Source organism: Fundulus heteroclitus, unplaced genomic scaffold, assembly GCF_011125445.2.
Source record: "Fundulus heteroclitus isolate FHET01 unplaced genomic scaffold, MU-UCD_Fhet_4.1 scaffold_82, whole genome shotgun sequence".
NCBI lineage: Eukaryota > Metazoa > Chordata > Actinopteri > Cyprinodontiformes > Fundulidae > Fundulus > Fundulus heteroclitus.
In genome coordinates, this window is record NW_023397274.1 from 271733 (window position 1) to 290554 (window position 18822).

General features: G+C 43.6%; 1 protein-coding gene across 1 annotated transcript in view; it reads left to right on the forward strand.

Moving 5' to 3' along the window:
* cplane1 (ciliogenesis and planar polarity effector 1) overlaps positions 1 to 18822 on the forward strand; it is a 32609-nt gene that overhangs the window by 9158 nt on the left and 4629 nt on the right. The window contains 33 exon segments of the mRNA XM_036134472.1: positions 883 to 1047; positions 1132 to 1363; positions 1465 to 1601; positions 1798 to 2015; positions 3027 to 3191; positions 3777 to 3918; positions 4003 to 4112; positions 4194 to 4343; positions 4429 to 4540; positions 5586 to 5874; positions 5973 to 6858; positions 6860 to 7020; positions 7708 to 7850; positions 7925 to 8010; positions 8102 to 8163; positions 9505 to 9736; positions 9830 to 10171; positions 10274 to 10867; positions 10962 to 11128; positions 11204 to 11288; positions 11388 to 11457; positions 12820 to 12954; positions 13172 to 13240; positions 13349 to 13434; positions 13801 to 14026; positions 15616 to 15881; positions 16019 to 16118; positions 16225 to 16404; positions 16910 to 16952; positions 17033 to 17164; positions 17233 to 17413; positions 17515 to 17570; positions 17648 to 17821. Coding sequence (XP_035990365.1) covers positions 883 to 1047; positions 1132 to 1363; positions 1465 to 1601; positions 1798 to 2015; positions 3027 to 3191; positions 3777 to 3918; positions 4003 to 4112; positions 4194 to 4343; positions 4429 to 4540; positions 5586 to 5874; positions 5973 to 6858; positions 6860 to 7020; positions 7708 to 7850; positions 7925 to 8010; positions 8102 to 8163; positions 9505 to 9736; positions 9830 to 10171; positions 10274 to 10867; positions 10962 to 11128; positions 11204 to 11288; positions 11388 to 11457; positions 12820 to 12954; positions 13172 to 13240; positions 13349 to 13434; positions 13801 to 14026; positions 15616 to 15881; positions 16019 to 16118; positions 16225 to 16404; positions 16910 to 16952; positions 17033 to 17164; positions 17233 to 17413; positions 17515 to 17570; positions 17648 to 17821 — 6196 coding nt within the window.

The window sequence follows — 18822 nt, forward strand, 5'->3', positions numbered from 1 at the left end:
GCTAAATGGCTCCCGTTCAGCCGGGGCGGCGCGGCGGAGCAGTCAACGTCTCAACCAAAACTAACTGGTGTGCTCAGAAGGCAAGGTGGTGATGACATAAAAACGGAGGGCATAGAAGGAGAGATGGTGCCAGAAACACGTCTGGTGAGGAGGACCTTCGTGGGGATTATTCGTTTTTCATATATTTCATTCTGTTCAACTTATTTGTTTGTATTCAGTAACGTAATACTTTCCTGATTTGTTATATATATATTTTTAATATGTCCAAGTTTAGTAATATGTGAGAGAGCCACCATTTTTTTCAGCATTTGATACAGATGGCACAATAAAATGGCAAAATAAAATGATGTTAAATTCAGTATATTGTAAAAAAAAAACATTATGGAAATACCTTCTTGATTCAAGAGAAAACTCGAGTTTTTAAGAAAATGGACGCTTATCAATTGATCTTTAGTCGATTGAAGTGACCCATCAATTTTATACTAATTCATTAATCGATAACTTGCATCCATCTTTCTTTCTGTCTGTCTGTCTTTCTTTTACGGCCTTGGTCCAAAAAGTGTAAGGTTTGCACATTTGTGCATCTCTTTATGCAATCTAACACGCATTTGAACTTTTTTTTTAGCTTCATAAATAACGTTTTCCTAAGGAGATAAATAAATAACACATGTGAGAAAAGTCTTTTTTTCTTTCTTACCCCGAGCTTAAAATCAGTCAACGTCAGTATTCTCTCGCCCCCTAAACTACAGAAAAGCAACTTCATAGCCTGTGTGTACGCCGTGCTCATTGCACACAGCATAAAATGACCTTTGCAGCTTTTACTCAGATTACTGCGGCAGGAGTTTTCATTTTATCCCTCCTTCTCTCCGTGCTCTGCCACAGATCCTCTGCCTTGCCCCTGGCTGCCCGTGGATCTTCCCGCTGATGTCGCCCGTGCAGTGGTTCAGGCCCTCGGAAGATTCATGGCGTCTTACTTCACCAACCAGCCACTCTTCATTCCGCCCGCTCACAACGTGGCCGTCCTGCCTCCGCTGCACCTCCCTCACGGTGCGTTTCTGGACGCTCCGTGTTATCCACATGCTTTTTTCGTGAATGTTGAGGCGCGGTGGTCATACGTCGGCTCTCTTTCAGCCTCCGGCATCGGCCGATTGGTGCCCCTGTGCCAAGAAGAAGTGGCCAAAGCGGTGCGACAGCAGCACCTTTCGGAGGTGTGGACGGTGGACTACGCCCAGGACCTGCTGCTGGTGGGGGGTGTCCTGCCCGAGGCTGTGTGGCTGGCGTCTCACCTGGGCGACTGGAAGACCGCCGTGACCCTTAGCCTGGCCTACACCACTTACTGCGCGAAGCATTTCGACTTCACTCAGTACGTTCAAAAGCCCCAAATGAATAAAAAAACAACTCTGCGGCTGAAGCTGTCATATTCCCCGTCAGGATACATTCAGTTTTTTTTTGTCTTCCCGACAGGCTCAGGAGGAGAGATTTTCTCCTGCCGACGGAGTTCCAGCCAGAAAGCATCTTTCAGGCGGAGCTGAGGGGGCTTCTCGGCAGCAAAACCGATTCACGACAGTGGAGCGATAAAGACGGGGCCGACTGCTTCACAGGTCGGTGAAAAGCTTCCGGTTATAAGATGGGAAAACTCTCTAGAGCTAAAAAGTGTATAGTTCGCATCAATCTGTATAATATGATTGAACTTGATTTTGTAAAGTTCCTTGAGATGACATGTTTCATGATTTGGCGCTATATAAATAAAATTGAATTGAATTGAATTGAATTTGGGTTTCGTCCTCTTTTTCTAAGATCCTTTGGAGGGAGAGGATTGGGAGTTGTTACGGGCTTCTGTGCACGACATTCTGAAGGCGTCGGCCATGGCAGGAGTCGATGTCATGTCGTTCCCTTTGTCAGCCCTGCTGGAAAAAGCCAAAGACGCGTGCTCTCTGCTGCCCACGTTGGTACCCGCTGAAGTCTATCTACCCTCGCCTCCTCTTTATTGCCCACAGCCTTCTCCAAACACACAGGTACGGTCATTTGAGAATATGTCGTTTACCCATGGTGCCCCTCAGTATTCCAGTCCAGGTTCTCATACACCTTGATCTTCTGTCACGTTGCACCCACACGTGTGTTCTAGTGCGACGCAAGAAGGCGCATAGTTGGGAAGTAAAAGGAAATGATGAATTACATTAGAAAGAAAATGATTTAAATAAAAATCTGAGAAGTATGATGTGAATTTTTTTCACTTTATTTGTCATTTTGTATGCACAGAGTGCGTACAGAACGAAATGTCGTTGCATACAGCTTGTAAATTGCAGTAAAATTAAATTACAGTATAGGCTGCAGCTGTGATTTAAAAGTAAACAATTTAAATGTAGACAATGCAGGGGAAAGTCACAGTGTACAGGTGAGTATTTTTTAAAACCGTTTGTATGTGCAGAATTGATTGTGCAGAGGGCATTTGTGCAAGAATGCAGCTTGTAAATTACAGTAGATTTAAAATACAGTATAAGGTGCAGCAGTGATTTAAAAGTAAAACAATTGAAATGTAAACAATGCAGGAGAAAGTCACAGTGTACAGTTCACAGTGTTCAGCGTCCCTGATTTAAAGCTGTTCTGAACTACTTTGAAGGCATACCCAATACTTTATTGGGGCCGTCGACACATAGCTGAATGCATGTCCTGGTTTCCTCTTTCTGCCACGTGTTTGTCTCCTGTATGGTTTGTGGCATACCTATACTGAAATTAAATTACACTTGTGCATCTGAGATAAGGGGACCCATCACATTAGATTTTTTTATTATTTTTTTTTTAATTTGAAAACTTTTTATCATTTTCCTTCATCTTCACAATTATGCACCACCATGTTGCGTTCAATCAAACCACATCTCTATAAAACAGATGACCGTTTGTGGGTTTAATGTGACAAATTGTGACAACTCTCGAGAGGTTTGACTATAGATCCTTTTGAGGGCTCTGTACATGTAAAAAAAAAAGAAAAGAAAAAAAAAGTTAAACAAGGGATATCTTATTTTCAGGATCCGATGGGTGAAACAGAGCAGTTTGCTGAAGTTATCTGTCGGCACAAAGTTTCCGGGGTTCTCCAAAGGTTGCTCCTACTTCTGAGATCTGCTCATTGTTGCCGTCCTGCTGCACAATGGTACGTCGGTCGTCTGCGGCGTGCCAGACACATCCTACACAAGGTGGGTCTCTGAAAGCCTTAGCTTATCGTTACCTGGTTGAAAAAAGGCATTAGGTAGTTGATCATAGGACTTTTTCCTCTCTCTTTTTAGTATGCAAGATAAATAAAGGGCCTAATTTACACTGCAAAAAAGGAACTTAAAGTCCCTTAAGTAAAACAAATAAAAATAAAATTTAATTTGTATATTTGTCTTTTATTTGAGCAGCTAAATAAGACTATTTGCCAATGGAATGAGTATTTTACCCCTAAAATAAGACAATTAGATTTGCACTTGAAATAAAATGATGGAGATGATTTGTTCTTATTTTAAGTGCAGAAATCTTATTCCACTGGCAAATAGTCTTATTTATCTGCTCAAATCAAGGGAAAAATGCACTAATTTCTAGAAAATGTTAACTTACTTAGTTCCTTTTTTTGCAGTGTAGTTGCTTAGTCTGCAAATTTCTAACGAACTCATGCAAAAATAATCAGAACAAAATGAAACCCTAAATATTAGACAGATCTTACGTATTATCATAATATAATTTACCCATTCTTAACGTGTTTAAATATACTAAATGATTCAAATATCTGCCATTGTCTGCAGATCAAGAAGAAGTATTCCTATCCGTCAGCTGCGGAGGAGGAAGAGACTTTCCCCGAGGGACTGATGAAGTTGATCAGCCGTTCCGGATACTTTAGGCGGGACTCTAATAAAGAGCAGGACCCTGACACCATCCAAACCATCAGTAATGAGCCAACTGAAGTGTCCATAGGATGAGAGCCGTTTAATGTCATTTTAATTAGAGATTTTTTTTTTCTCCCCCCATAAGTTTGTTTCAGAGAGCTCTGTGCTTTGTGCTGGATGCTTCATGTCAGAGATCAGCTCTCCCTTCACTGTAGGAAGTACCAGGCTGGCCGGCAACGTTACACAGAGGAAGCGGTACTACAGTAACGCCAAACCGTAGAATATCCATGTGAGACGGTCCTTTCTGCTGGTCTAATTTTTCTTTTGTCCTCTCAGATCCCTGATGACTCGCATGTGAATTCAACCAACGCCGACGCTCTTCGCTGGGCTTGTCGTCTTCTGCCTTTCGCTCACTTCCTCGGTGGTGAGGAGGTCCTTCAGGACTTAATTCTCAGCCTTCTGCCTGAACTGCCTCCCGTGTCCTTGGTATAATCTATTCTCACTCGGTTCCACTTTTTTCAGTAAAAGAGATTGATTCTTTTTTTACATCCTTTGCCGTTCTCTTCCCTAGGCGGCGGACACGCTGGTCCGAGCCTTTCCGCAGGAGGAAGAGTCGGTGAGAGTGTCTTTAAGAGAGAAGTACAACTTACTGCTGCAGAGACTGGGCCAATGCTGCCTTCTCGGTACAAATGCTTCCTTTAAAGCGCTGTAGGCACGCCTTTAGATATTAAACAGATATAAAAAGTTGTTGCTCTTAGAAAAAAATTTGTATCTCTGAAAATGTAACTTGGAAGGACTTGGGGAAAAAAAACGATCTTGCTTCTAAAAATTGTTTTTAGCTGCTTCCTAAAATTCACATGCTTGTTTCCATCCATCCATCCATCCATCCATCCATCCATCCATCCATCCATCCATCCATCCATCCATCTATCCATCCATCCATCCATCCATCCATCCATCCATCCATCCATCCATCCTTGACTTGCAGTGGCTTTTAATTTCATTAGTTCAACTAAGGTTCGTTTATAAAGGCAGTTGCATTAAACAAAATTTTACAGTTTTTTATTTTTAGTTTAAACCAATCCAGGTCAATCAACAGGAAATCCAATTCACTCGAAGGTTTGTCTTTGATTTGGTTAAAAGTGATCTAGTGGTACTTTACGGTTATTTCTATTTTATTTATTTTTTTGCCTATATGTTATATAAGTGCTAAGTTAAACAAGTTTTGTTTTCAGTCATAAACATGAAGTTTCACGTTGTTGTGTTAATAAACTGTTTATTGTAAGTAATTAACTAGAAATTAGAAAAACTAGGATTAAAAGAACCAGTTTCCATTTTTAGGACTTTTAGTTGTTAAGAATCAAACGTAATTGAAGAAAAGCCTTTGTAGGGAAATTAATTATTTAATAGTGATGCTATTTTAATAATTTCTGACAAGAACAGAGTGATTTTGGGAGCTATGTCGACTGGCCAGTTACTACCAAATTAAACCACACGGGCAATAGTTGTTGATGTTTATTTTTTTTTATTTAGCAGTGATATTACTTTATTTTTAGGGTGTATGTTAAAGAAACATTTATTTTAGTATTTAAACCTGGGAATTTTAAAGCATATCGTAAAAGGGGAAATGTAAGAAAAAGGTTCCCTCTGACTGGTCAAAGGATGTTTGTGTTGCATCGAAACCGTACAATCCCCTTTTTTCACGTTTTTTTTCCTTTTATTTTCCAGGAGAAGGAGGAGAAGACGGCAACGAGCCGATGACGACTTTTATTCAAGACAGGAAAAGACACAGGAGGAAACATCTGGCGCGACTGCGGAGGCATCTGGCCCCGCCTGAGCTTCATCTGTGGCAGAAAGCAGACGAAGATGAGGGCGGAGGGGGGGCAAATGACACACTCTCTCTGGGGACAACCGTGAGCTCCGGCACTTTGACCGACGGGGCTTTCCAGCCAGTGCGCAGCGACGCGGACACACCTGAGGCCGTTTCCCCTAAACAGGCCCGTGCAGCCATGAGCAGGTAGGAGGAGAGAAGGAGAAAGAAGCTCTGCTATTTTAATCTGTTGTTGCTGGTGTCTTGAATTTTCTGTCTCTCTTTATTTTTTTTATTTTTTTTAGGAGCAAGAAAGCACGCAAAGGTGACAAAAAGGCGGCCTCTGGGATGGAGAACGCCCGCACAAGCGGAGAGAGGGAGAAGGAGCGGCGGTCTCTGCCGGCGGTCGGCTCCTGGGAGTTTGAGCTGGAAGACGAGGAGTATCTGAGCTTCCTGGAGCTCTTCCTCAGCTACGTCCTGGAGAAGGACGCCGTGGACAGCATGGATTGTGGCGAGGAGCTGCCCCTGCTGAAAGGCTTCTGCTCTCAGCTGAGGGAGAAGGAGTTGCACTCGCTCACGTTCGACGTAGTCTCCACAATACACCGTCGTCAAAGAGGAGGGCTCCCTCTGGAGAGGAAGCAGTCGGCGAAGCCCCGCTCGGCTTTCAGGGCCGGCTGCAGCTACAGAGCCGTAGCTTCGTCTCTTTGGAGCGAAGATCCCGTCGTCGGGCCTGACACCAGCTCCCATCCAGGGCGGGGAGCCGAGACGCAGAAAGGTTTGCTCGGCCGCCGGCGACCGAGCGACGTCTCCTCGGCGGGAGGAAAGGAAGCCGACGTTGGTTCTGAAAGCAGCTTTTTCCAGAATGCTTTCACTGCCAGGCGTCCCTCGGAGAGCCCTCTACCTGGCTTCTCGTCGTCCGTTGAAGCGCCGACTGACCTGCAGGAGGGCCTGGATCCCGAGTTGGAGGCCCGCTTCCCAGAGCTGGGCAGGCTGCTGGAGTGGATGGTGCGCTGGGCCGACAGGAGGATGCTGTTAGGGCACCGCGGTAAAAAGAGGGAAGACGTAGCAGGCCAACCGGATGAAGGAGTGGTGATTCGCGTGAAGGCCACGGCACCGGCTATCCTTACCTCTTTAGGCATGTTGGAGAACAGGTACGCCGCTCAGCCCCAAGCCGACCGCTCCACTTCCTTCGAAACGCATTCCTGAAAGGCAATGGACTGTCGCCCCTGCGCTGCCGTCGGATGCGGAGAGAAGGACGGAGAGAGAGAGCAGCGTGGACACCGGCTACCCCGCATCCGTCAACACGCCCATCGCCGGCCTGGAACATGATGCGCCACAAGGAGAAACCTCTCCGTAAGCACAACGCGTTTTTCATATATATATATATATATATATATATATATATATATATATATATATTTTAGAGTTTATGATTTTGCTTTTGCTGGTGAAGATTCTCAGTCATCCAGGTCATGGTCATTCCAAAAAAAAAGTAAAAAACAAAGCAACTGGACTTGTTTTTCGTAGTTGAAGACGTTTCGCTTCCTCTCCAGGAAGCTTTCTCAATTCAAAAAGATTTTTTTGAATTGAGAAAGCTTTCATTAGTTTTAGATTGCAAACGTTTTGGAGATCAGACGCATATCAGTCTGGTTTTAATCTGTATTTTTTTCGGGGGGGGGGGTGGCTGACAGCCTTTCCACAGTGGACGATTTTTATCTGCTCTTTCCCAGATGTAAGAATTGTAATAAAACTGAAGAATTTCAAAGTATAGCATTTTTATTTCACAACAAAATGCCCATAAAAGCCACAACACCTTTAATATTTTAACAGAGGTTTTCCCTTGCATTAAAAGGCAAAAGATTCATAAAATTCAGTATTTAACATCACCTATTGTGCAGTTTTTCACGCTAATATCTGTAATTCGTCAACCTTTAACAAAATGTACCCTACTGTTATCTTTTATTCTGTATTTGCCGCCTGAATGACTGAGGTTTTTCATGCTTTCTTTTCTATGTTGTTTTTTTCCCCCATCATTTTCAGCGGTTCAATCACAGAAGAACGAGAGGAGCTGACGTTCCCTCCTCCAGCCAGTCCGGTTCAGCTCCGCGTCGATTCTCAGCAGAGACGGCCAGCTTCCCCACAGCAGACCTTTAATGACTTGGACGTGACCCCTGAAAAAGAAGGTTAGTTAAAACAATGGAAATCTAACATGCTCTGTTAATGTCTCTTCATTCGTTAAAACGTCTGACGTTTGCAGACAGGAGCCGGGACTGTGAGGGCGTCGATGTGTTCCCCTCTGAGTCCAGCGCCGGCACCTCCAGAGATGTCTGCACGCCAGAAACGGTCATTACCACCAGCCGGTGTCTGTCATGTTGACTTTTTTCAGTCTGCCGCTGTAACGTCGTTCACGGTGGTGCTTTGTTTCCCTTTGCAGAGTTTAAAGCTTGAAGACCTCGAGTACTCTGAAAAAGATTGTGTTTCCAGCGCCTCGTCCCAGTGAGTTTAAAATGATTCACACATTTACTGAACTAGGTTATTACAGTTATATGTAGTGTAGACATGTCTGGGAAAGAGTGGAATATGATTCAGATATTTTATAAGTATGGAGTGGGAAAATAGTGTATGTAGTAAAGGAGCTTGGTGATATTTTGTCAAGGGACTAAAGAAGAAATCTGTCTATGATTAAAATCCTGCATATTTACTTTATGTTCATTAATGTCTGATGTGCCTTTTTAAATAATCAGAATTCTAAACTTTGCTTACTTGTTTTTGTTGTAAATACTTATAATATAGTATAATAAGATATTCTTACAGGCTGACTGGTGCTTTTGTTCATTTAAATTAGTAATTTGGAGATAAGAATGTGTTGAAACCGCTGTATTGGTTATATTGACAAAGTTTCGGCAGCTGTAATATCTTAGCCTTCTGATGTGATTAAGCGTTAGCTATTGTTTTAGTCTACAAATTAGTTTACAACCACCTGTTCGACGGCGTATTTGAATTTGAATATTTATCAAGCTTTTATTTAACCAGGAAAGTCACAATTGAGATTGACGATCTATTTTTCAAGCGAGAACTAGCAAGAAAAATCAAAACAAATAAAAAAAACAGTTACAAAACATTGAAACATCTCATATAAATAGAATACACAAAGACTATGAAAAAAAAAGAAAGAAAGAAAACTGTAAAAAGTTACATTAGACGGAATTTAAAAACACTGAATAGTTTGAAGAAGTGACCTCTTAAGACCATCAATCTACCTTTAAAATCACTCGCAGAGATCAAGCTGTTCCATGTTGTGGGCCAGGTAGGCAAAAAGCCTTTATTCCGGCATAAAGCACAAATCCTGCTCATTTACTTCAATTCAATTTCAATTCAATTTTATTTATATAGCGCCAAATCATGAAACATGTCATCTCAAGGCACTTTACAAAATCAAGTTCAATCATATTATACAGATTGGGTCAGATTATACAGATTGGTCAAAAATGTCCTATATAAGGAAACCAGTTGATTGCATCAAAGTCTCGACAAGCAGCATTCACTCCTGGAGAAGCGTAGAGCCACAGGGAGAGTCGTCTGCATTGTCCATGGCTTTGCAGCAATCCCTCATACTGAGCAAGCATGAGGCGACAGTGGGAAGAAAAACTCCCCATTAATGGGAAGGAAAACCTCCGGCAGAACCGGGCTCAGTATGAACGGTCATCTGCCTCGACCCACTGGGGGTTACAGAAGACAGAGCAGATTTATAGGCTAATATTGGCAGATAAAGACTTTGTAAAATGTCGGAAACTAAATTCTCTTTTTCTTGTCCTGTTTTTTTCCTCCCCCCCACAGTTATCCTGTTAACCCAGCACCTCCAACTATCCAACCTAAACCCCCTCCTCATGCAGAATCTTCTGACTCGCGTAGCGTGCCGCTCCCCGACCCGGCTGCTGATCGACCCCGTCTCCAGCCACCGATCTCCTCCTCTGGTGCGGCCCCCGCTGATTCTACAGCTGCTACTCTGCCTCTGCTAACGTCGCCGACGAGACAGCGTCTGGGTGACGACTTATTCAGACTAGTTCAGGTAACGACAGATTGAACAGAAGCTAAGATGTGGGGGGGGGCTAAAGCATTGAAATAAAAGCTCTATACTGAAGACACCTGTCCCGCTTTGCAGCACATCAACTACATGAGTCTGAGCGAGGTTTTAGGAGCGAGGTTTTCCAGCCTCCAGCTGGCCCAGCAGAGCTCCTCTTTCGCCGCCCCTACGACCAACTCCTCGCAGCCAAATATGCATTTACCCTCTGCGCCTGGAATAATCCCCGAGCCAAATGCTTTTCCAGTTCAAACTACTGCCACTGCTGTGCCTCAGACTCAGGCTCGCGTTCCAAAATCTGAATCCGGTGACCCAGAGGTGAGTCGGATTGAGTCGCGTCACGTTGCAGCGCAGCCTGTAACTCAGGGAGCCGGAGTCAGTCTCCACCACTGCAGCCAAAGTCAGCTCGCCAGTGCCGGTAGTGTTGATGCAACTCTTCAGGTATTCCTCAGACGATCTGTTCTCACCGTTGTTTTGTCTCTCGTTCCGCGCTGCCCTCACACGCTCGCTGTTTTTGTTTTTCAGGAGACAAAGCCGCTCTCCGTCCAAACAGAGTCCCCGGATGTTCACCAGCGGCAAAAGAGGAGCCTGATCCCGTCTTCGCATGGTCTCCTGGCCGCTACGGATGACGGTCGCGCTGTTCAACGCCCGCCCTCTGACGGCGGTGCACAGACCGGCTCTGCTGCACAGATGCTGGATGTGAAGTTACTTAAACTCCATCTTCCCTGTGCTGAGTCACAGCATGCCGCCGCCCCACGCTACGCTGCGCAACGCGCACGGACCCTTCACACGGCAAACTTTGAACCTCCTGAGTCCAGTCAGCCCGAGGTTCCACACCATGACCGAGCCACGTGGAGGAAGAAAGATGAGCGGCAAAGAAACGGGTTTCCTGTTCAAATTAGGAATCTCCTTTATAATCCTGCGTATGACCCGCTGGCCGTCGCTCAAGCGGTCCCTCTGCTTCCGCCAGTGCATGGCCTTCGCCTGCTGCGGTTGCAGGACGACGCGCGAAGCACCGTTACTTTCCCAAAACTAACAACGGCATCCACACCGAGACCTGCGGCTATTTCAGAAGCGCCCATAATTAGGCTTTTACGCATCGAGTCTGGACCCAAAATGGTTAGCAGCTCGGACGTTTCTCCAAGGCGTTAAGGCTTGCCGACAGCAAACTTTGTAAAACTAATTATTTCGTGTGTATCTATCGATTCTACAGGTGGTACACCAGGAAATTCGTTCGAGCTCAGTGAGTCGTCTTACGGAGGACTCGATGAGTGCGGATGCCTCGAGGCAGGATGCTGATGTTGCTCAGCTGCAGTTGAATAGAGGAGATCAGTCTGCTAAAAGCATTATAAAGCCAACCAGCTCCAGTTCAAGTAAAAGGTAATCAGATATGGACCTTTTTCTTTGACCAGATGTTACTCTTCTAGGGTTTCACTGAGTATTTTCACTTTACAGGCAGAAACGGAGGGAAGAGAAGGCACAGGGAAGGAAAACACAAGTCTCATTCCGTCCCAATGAGTCAATCATCCCAACAAAAGAGGTACAACAGATCAACAGCTGCTTAAGTGGACTTTAAAGTAGACTTTTGAAATGGCTATGGTAATATGCCTCTGTTATATGTGTTTGACTCTAATTCTAGGCTGCACACGTACCTGAAAGTGAAGAGGCAACAGTTGCTGAAGAGATCAAACCTGCTCAGGATATAACAGGTGATCGCACAACACAGAATGGTCACTTGGCTCCTTATTCCAGTGCAGTTCAGCTGGGATCACGAGTGCAGACGTTCCTCTGCAGGCTTCCTATGTAGTCTGGACAGGTCCAGAATTTAGGTATTTCCAGGTGTGGATGAGTACGGACGAAGAAAATTGATCCCTCTGTCCGTCCATCCTTCCATTCTCCCTTCCATCCTGTTTTTTTTGTTTGTTTTGAAAATGCCATACTTATAGCCTGACCACTTTAGAAATATCTTCCATAGATTCTTGACGTGAAAAGTGTGTAGGAACCCTGCCGCTCCATATTTAGTTAAACATTAAGGCAGCACTGTGCAACTTTAGTCACTAGGGGGCACTAGGCCTGGAAGTTCTAGGTCTAGCGCCTATGAAGGCCACTGGCAACACTAACAACTGTTGCAAAATTAAAAAGTCTCCCTCCCTGTTCTGGAGTCTGATGTCCGACCACTTTGGACCAGCGGACTGAGAAGTAATGGAGTTATTTGGGAAAATAGCCCACGCTCCCCCCTCTAGATTAAACCCTACACCAGAGAACCAAAAGAAGAAGAATCAAGAATCTTTACAGTCACTATGTGTTACCATAGTGACATTTCTTTTGAAACAGCCTCAAAAAATGTCTCAAAAAATTGGTAAGTGTCGAATCTGTTTTGCTTTGCCGTAACCTAGAACGGGTTCATGTGACCCAGAGTGGCGCTCTAGGTCACATGAACCTGTTCATTGACAGATCCGACATTCTGAAGTTACATTGGCAAAGGGAAATGTATTTGTGTAGTACATTTCAGTACAAGGACAATGCAAAGTGCTTTACATGATTAAAAACAAGTTTAAAAAACCCAGTTGGAATAAAATGTAGGAAAATCAAAACTAAAAGCAAATATTAACAAAGCTAAACTAACGATGTTTTAGTTAACAGCTTAACTAGAACAGTCAAAGGCAATCCTAAACAAAAAGGTTTTTAAAGGTTTGATTGAAAGGAACTCAGGCTTTCCGCACTTTTACAGTTTTCTGGAAGTTCATTCCAGATAAATGGAGCATAGGAACTAAATGCTGCTTCTCCGTGTCTGGTTCTGGTTCTGGTTCTGCAGAGTAGGCTGGAGCCAGAAGACCTTAGTGGTGCAGCCCGCACAGAGCATCCATACGCACCAAGCGCTGTATATATTGACCTGAAATTGAGCTAGTACTTGGGTCAAAACTTACACGATGCTGCTTGAAGAAAAAGAGTTTAAAAATATAGAGACTGGCCAGAAATAAGTGTCACACAAATGTTACAGTGATCGTACAACCGTCATGTGGGACTTTTCCGTTTGAAGTCTTTTTGATCTTCTGCTCCTTAACTCCCAGGAACCTCAGAACATTTGCTGAGCGGTGAAAGATTATTGGACAAAGTCTTCTCCACTTCGGCCGAGCTCCACGCCTTCGCTTCCACGAGTAAACGTCCCCCAGAGCGTCATGATGCTTTCACCAACACAGAGCCAGGTTAGTCTGGGCTGGGCTCAGCTCTGCAGTTCTGCTGATGAGACAGGGTCGTTTCTTGTATTTAAGTTATGATTATTAATTATTCAGAAATACCAAAGGTTCAACCCAGTTATGTTATAGTTTTTTTATGTTTGGCTGGAATTAATTAAAAATAGAAGATTTTTTTTTTGACTACAATTTGACAATGTCACGTTTGTATGCTTGGGTTTTCTTTCAGCTCATACCGCCACGCTTGAGAACACATCTGTTTCTGTCCAGGCCTCTGTAATGACGAGCAGCCCCACAGGTACGCTGGATCAGAATTGAGTGCAGCTTTAATGTTTTTTTTTTTTAAAGAGGGAATTTGGAGGGGTGCTTCCAAAGCGCAGCTCAAGTGAGTGTTTTCTCAACCTAGTGCAACCAAGTGCAAGTCAAGAGAATTTCCCAGAAGACCCGGTTCGAGGCGCCGTGGAGAACCAGCAGGAACCACAGACGTTCCTGGTAAGAGTTTATTATTAAAAAGATCCCCATTAGCTGTCACCAAAAGTGGGATGAGCTAGTCTTCCTGGGGTCCACAAGACAAAACAAAAATCACTTAACAATTAAACATTGTAGACATTATTATAGATGTCATCAGAAATCCTTCCGAATAAGTTATTACTTTCATATCTATTACATCGGAAGAAAGGGTGCTTCCTATGAGCCGGAAGGGATTCACAGTAGACTGTGTTGTTGAGGATGGTGCAGGGGAAAGATTTCAAAAACGACACATTAAAAAATAGCCATAAAAATCAACTTATTTGGCTCTTGTTCCTGTTTTGCTCCTTTTTTTTTCTCTCTCTCTCTCTCCCTGTTTTTGTTTTACAGGATCCCGCTGGCCGTCAGTTCTTAAGCGTCTTAGATCTGGAAGACGTGAGGCAGGATGAAGGTTTAGAGCCACGTCGGAGCTCAGAACCGCGAGATGTTCCGTCTTCAGTGACCTCTGCCCAGCTACACGTTCTTGCCACTTCTGTCATCTGCTCAGCGGCCGCGGCTGAGTCCCAATCCTCAGTTCCCGGGCCGCAGGATCTGTTGAAACCCAGAGCTGCCGCAGGTTGTTTCAGATTTTACAGTGCCTCACAACGACACTTCTATCCTTTTAACAACAACTGTCACATCCAAACCACAAACGACATTGTAATTTACTGGGATTTTACGTGATACACCAGCACAAAAGAGAATGTAGTTGATAAGTTAGATGGAAAAGATTCTTTGTATTGAGCCCCCTTTTACCGTTGATAGCTCTAAATAAAATCCTGTCCAATTAATTTCCTTCAGAAATCCCCCCCAACTAGGAAACATACATCCACCTGTGTATAATTTAGTCTCAGCATCAATACAAACTCTTCCTAGAAGATTATTCGACGGAGATCATCATGAAAACCAAGGAACACACCAGACCAGGTTTTAACCACCTATTCTGACTGGCCAGGCAAGCAGCAATGCAAAAACAGAACTAAAAATAAGTAAAATCTTCTTGAAATGAATGTATTTCCTCTTGATTTGAGCACGTAAATAAGATTATTTGGCAATGGAATGAGTATTTTTACCCCTAAAATAAGATAATTAGACATACTGCACTTGAAATAAGATGATGGAGATGAATTGTTCCTATTTTAAGTGTAAAAACCTTATTCCATTGGCAAATAATATTATTTACCTGCTCAAATCAAAGAAAAATACTCTCATTTACAAGAAATATTTTCTTATTTTTAGTTCTATTTTTGCAGTGAGCGCATTAATCTGGGGTGCAATCAAGATGCCCTGCAGAGATCCACAGCTCGGGTGGCAGAATAAGCCAACTGGACAGCGATTAGTTAGTTGTGCCTTTCACGTGCAGAGCCTTCATGGAAGAGTGGCGAGAGGAAAACCACAGGTACACCAGTCATGTAAGAGACCCAGCAGACCTGTAAACGACAGCCCTGTGGTCAAATAAGGCACATATTGAACTTTTTGGTGAACAAAAAAACTAGCCTTGCACATCACCCTGAACACACCTGCCCTAGAATAATGCTGTGGTGAGGTCTGTTAAAGCATGGAGAGCGACGCTGGTAAGGATTGATGGGAAAATGGAGGGAGCTCATTAAAAGGCAGTATTCTCTCAGAGGGTGCTGAAGACTTGTGATTGGGTAGAGGTTCACTTCCCGGCGGGACAATGGCCTCAAACATACAGCCAGAGCTCCGACTGAAAGGTTTAGATCAGAGCCTTTTCCACGCGTCGCATGAAAAGGCCCGCTTAAAGTCCAGAGTTAAGTCTTTGGCAAGACTTTGAAACCGATGTTCACAGATTCTCTCTGTCCAATCCGACTGAGCTTGAGGTATTTTTCAAAAAAAAAGGAACGTGCACACATTTCAGATTCTACACAAGCAAAGCTGGTGGAGGCAAAGCTCAAAAAACTGCAGCTTGAATAGTAAAACGTGCCACAGTTCTTCAATTTTTATTAATAAAGAAAGTCAATTCCTTCCTTTTTACAGTTATGTGCCACTTTGTTGTTAATCTATCACATAAAAATACCAATAAAATACTTTAAAGTTTGTGGTTTAACTGAACAAAATCTGTGGGAACACTTATTTATTTTTGCCGATGTGTCTTAAAGCGGAGTTTCCTTACCATTTTCTCTCTTTTCCTCTCTGGTACCGTAGACTTCCCTGAGGCGCATCCCTCATTCAGTCACTCCGAGCCGAGTAGCGTTGCAGAGAGGATCGGCCTCCAAGAGGACGCCTCTGTAGATTCATCTGGATCTGAGGTCTGCCGAGCCATAAAGGCCCAGGCGCGGGCCCCCAGCAGAGCCCCCGCCTCGCCGTCCGCCGGCTGGTTCTCCTCGCGCCTGTCGGAGCTCGACTCTCAGCTGGCCGCTTTGCAGAGCATCGCGGATCACCTCGAGACGGACTTTTCAAATTCAAGAATGGTGCTTAAGGACGTTTCATACGAGCTGCTTAGAGTTTTCTGACTGATTGTAAATGGTCTTGTGCAGGCTGAGAGCTTTCTATGAATCTGTCCCCCACTATTCCATTTTTTTTTTTGTTTGTTGTTGTTTCCATTTAGCTGGTAAACACAATTGAAAAGCTCTCCTCAGATGGGGAGTCTGACGCCAAGGCCGCCACAGGAGTAAAACTAAATGTCCGACGCTCTGCTCCGCTCAAAGGTTGGACCGGAATCGTTCTATCTGTCGTGGAAGTCACTGCTCCATTTCCCGTTTGACCAACTGTGCAACTCTAAAGCTTTTAAACTTTAAACATGATCCCCAACAGCATGGACATCGAGACCCGATCCAGACCTCCTGCCTGCATTGAAGGAGTGCGACGAGAACAAGGAGGAACAGGAGGAGCGACATGTGCTTCACGACGACTCCGGCATCCCGGCAACTCGCCGTCGTTCAGCCTCTTCTGTCGGTCGGACTGGCGGTCCTTCCCATCTTCACATCGGTCCAGGTTGAGATGCGGCTGATTCAGAGATCTGTGTCTGTCTTTAATCAGGAGTTTCTGTCACACTGCAAAAACAGAACTAAAAATAAGCAAAATGTTCTTAAAATTAGTGTATTTTTGTCCTTGATTTGAGCAGGTAAATAAGATGATTTGCCAATTGAAAAAAGATTTTTGCACTTAAAGAAGGAACAATTCATCTCCATCATCTTATTTCAAGTGCAGGATGTCTAATTATCTTATTTTAGGGGTCAACATACTCATTCCATTGGCAGATAATCTCATATATCTGCTCAAATCAAGGAAAAATACACTAACGTTAAGAAAATTTTACTTGTTTTTAGACCCGTTTTTGCAATGCACTTCATTACATCCATCTGTTGGATTTGGGGAAACTTATGGCTGTGTTTCATCCTAGTCTGCCAGAATGACAGTTCAGACTTCAGTGTTTTCATGTACCTATATGTCATTCCAGCAATTTGTACACACTAACGCTGTCATCTTTTGTCCAAAGGAATAAAAGAGCACTTCACTGAGACCTATGACATATCTCATGAGTAAGTTTAAATAGACCTCAAGTCTTAAACCCTTTAAAACCTCCTCTAATTCCCAACGTTCGGTATTTGTCAACGTGTAGATGGGCAGATACCAGTCTGGGTCAGGCCGAGTTATTCGACACTATGGAAATCTTAGACGACTTGGTAAAGGAAGGATACCTGTCTCCCTCTGACTGGGATCTGGATTCCTCTCAGACTGCACGCCAAAGCAGGTAACGGAGTATAAGTGCTCTTTTCAATTGAGGATATTCACCCATCTGACAAATCTTATGGCCCTCAGGAGGCAGGACCAGCAGCAGCGCGGCTGGACATTACAGAAAGGGACGCTTCCTGAGGCGGAGAGGAAGGACGTGAGGATTTGGATGAGACGGAAACAAAGGGAAAGGCTGGCCGCTTATCAGAAACACAGACAGGGCCTGAGGGAGAGGGAGCATAAGCCGTTCTCTGCCTCTTCAACAGGGGTGAGCTATATTTCCCATTCTTTTCTATATGTGATCCAGTTTGTCATGTATCTTTTTTTTTTTGTTGCCATAACATCAACATTACTGTCAACGTTATGCAGCGATCTCCAAACAGAAGACAAGCCAGCAGTGGGAGGAACAGAGAGGAAAAAGAAAAGTAGGTAACTTTGTACTTCTGGCCCCCATTAGAGCGATGGTACATTTACAGCCTGTCCGGTCCACTTCATTTATTAGGTTCCTGCTTCTGAAGCAGTACTATCAGAGAACAGAAGAGGCTTTTTCTTTGGCCAGTGACGCCCTCGCTTCTCCTGGAACCGCACCCAGTTCTTCTCAGCCCTGCGGTCCTCCGGGTCTCCCCGGCACCTGGTCGACGTCGGATCCGGCCGCGCCTCCTGGCATCCCTCGCAGGTATCCTGTGCTACTAAAATAAAATCAGTATCTGATGTCATTAAATGGTGATTGGGATAAGTGATCGCAAAGGAAACAAGAAAAAGGATCCCAACCTATGTGGAAGTCAACTAGATTTTGTTTTCAAAAAAAAAAAAAATTTAAATGACATAAGTTGGAACGAGAAAGCTTGTAAAACTCAAATCCTGCAATGAAGAGGGTAATTTACCTGTGCAGTTCAAAATTCACAACCCATAAAACAAATTTATGGAGGTTTCACTTTGCTCTTTTAAAGTCATTTTAAAATCTTGCAGATTCCTCAACCACCAGTGAAATCCTCTCGGGTACTTTGTAATCAAGATCCGGGGTACAATTTTTCTTTGTTCTGCTTTATGATTAAAGCTTATGTTTAAATTTGCAGGTGAGCCATATTTATATACAAACTACTTGTATTGTAGTTAATCTAAATAGACGCTACTAAACGGTATATAATAATAAATACTTTATTCAGGTAGTATAGCCCCATTGAGATAAAGCATCAATTCTTCCAGGGCATCCTGGTCAGGATGGCTGCATAAACGTGTGTTAAAACAACAAGTCTAAAACCTTGAAAGATTAAAAAGTATATTTTTTATGTTGATAAATAATTACATTTATTTCATACATATTAAAGACGACAGGTCTCTATTTGACTTTAAAGCTTCAGAGGATCAAGAAAACCTGAGAACTCCAGGTTAGATGCCACAGACGGTTTGCCCGGGTGTGGCATGCTATAGATGCAATTAAGAATTTAACTTCTATACTTAGTAAGAGATAAACAGGAGGGTGAAGCATTTCTGAGCGCCTGAAGTTCCATTCTCTTTGCTCTTAGGGGAAACAGATCTTGAAAAATGTCCTGAAAGGCTGTTTAAGTCTACAGAGAGATATTTAGAGCCATATGTTTTTTCTAATATATATTGTGTCATATGAGATTTTAAAGTGCAAAGTACTTCCTGTGATTTACCAGTCAGCCTAATATGTTG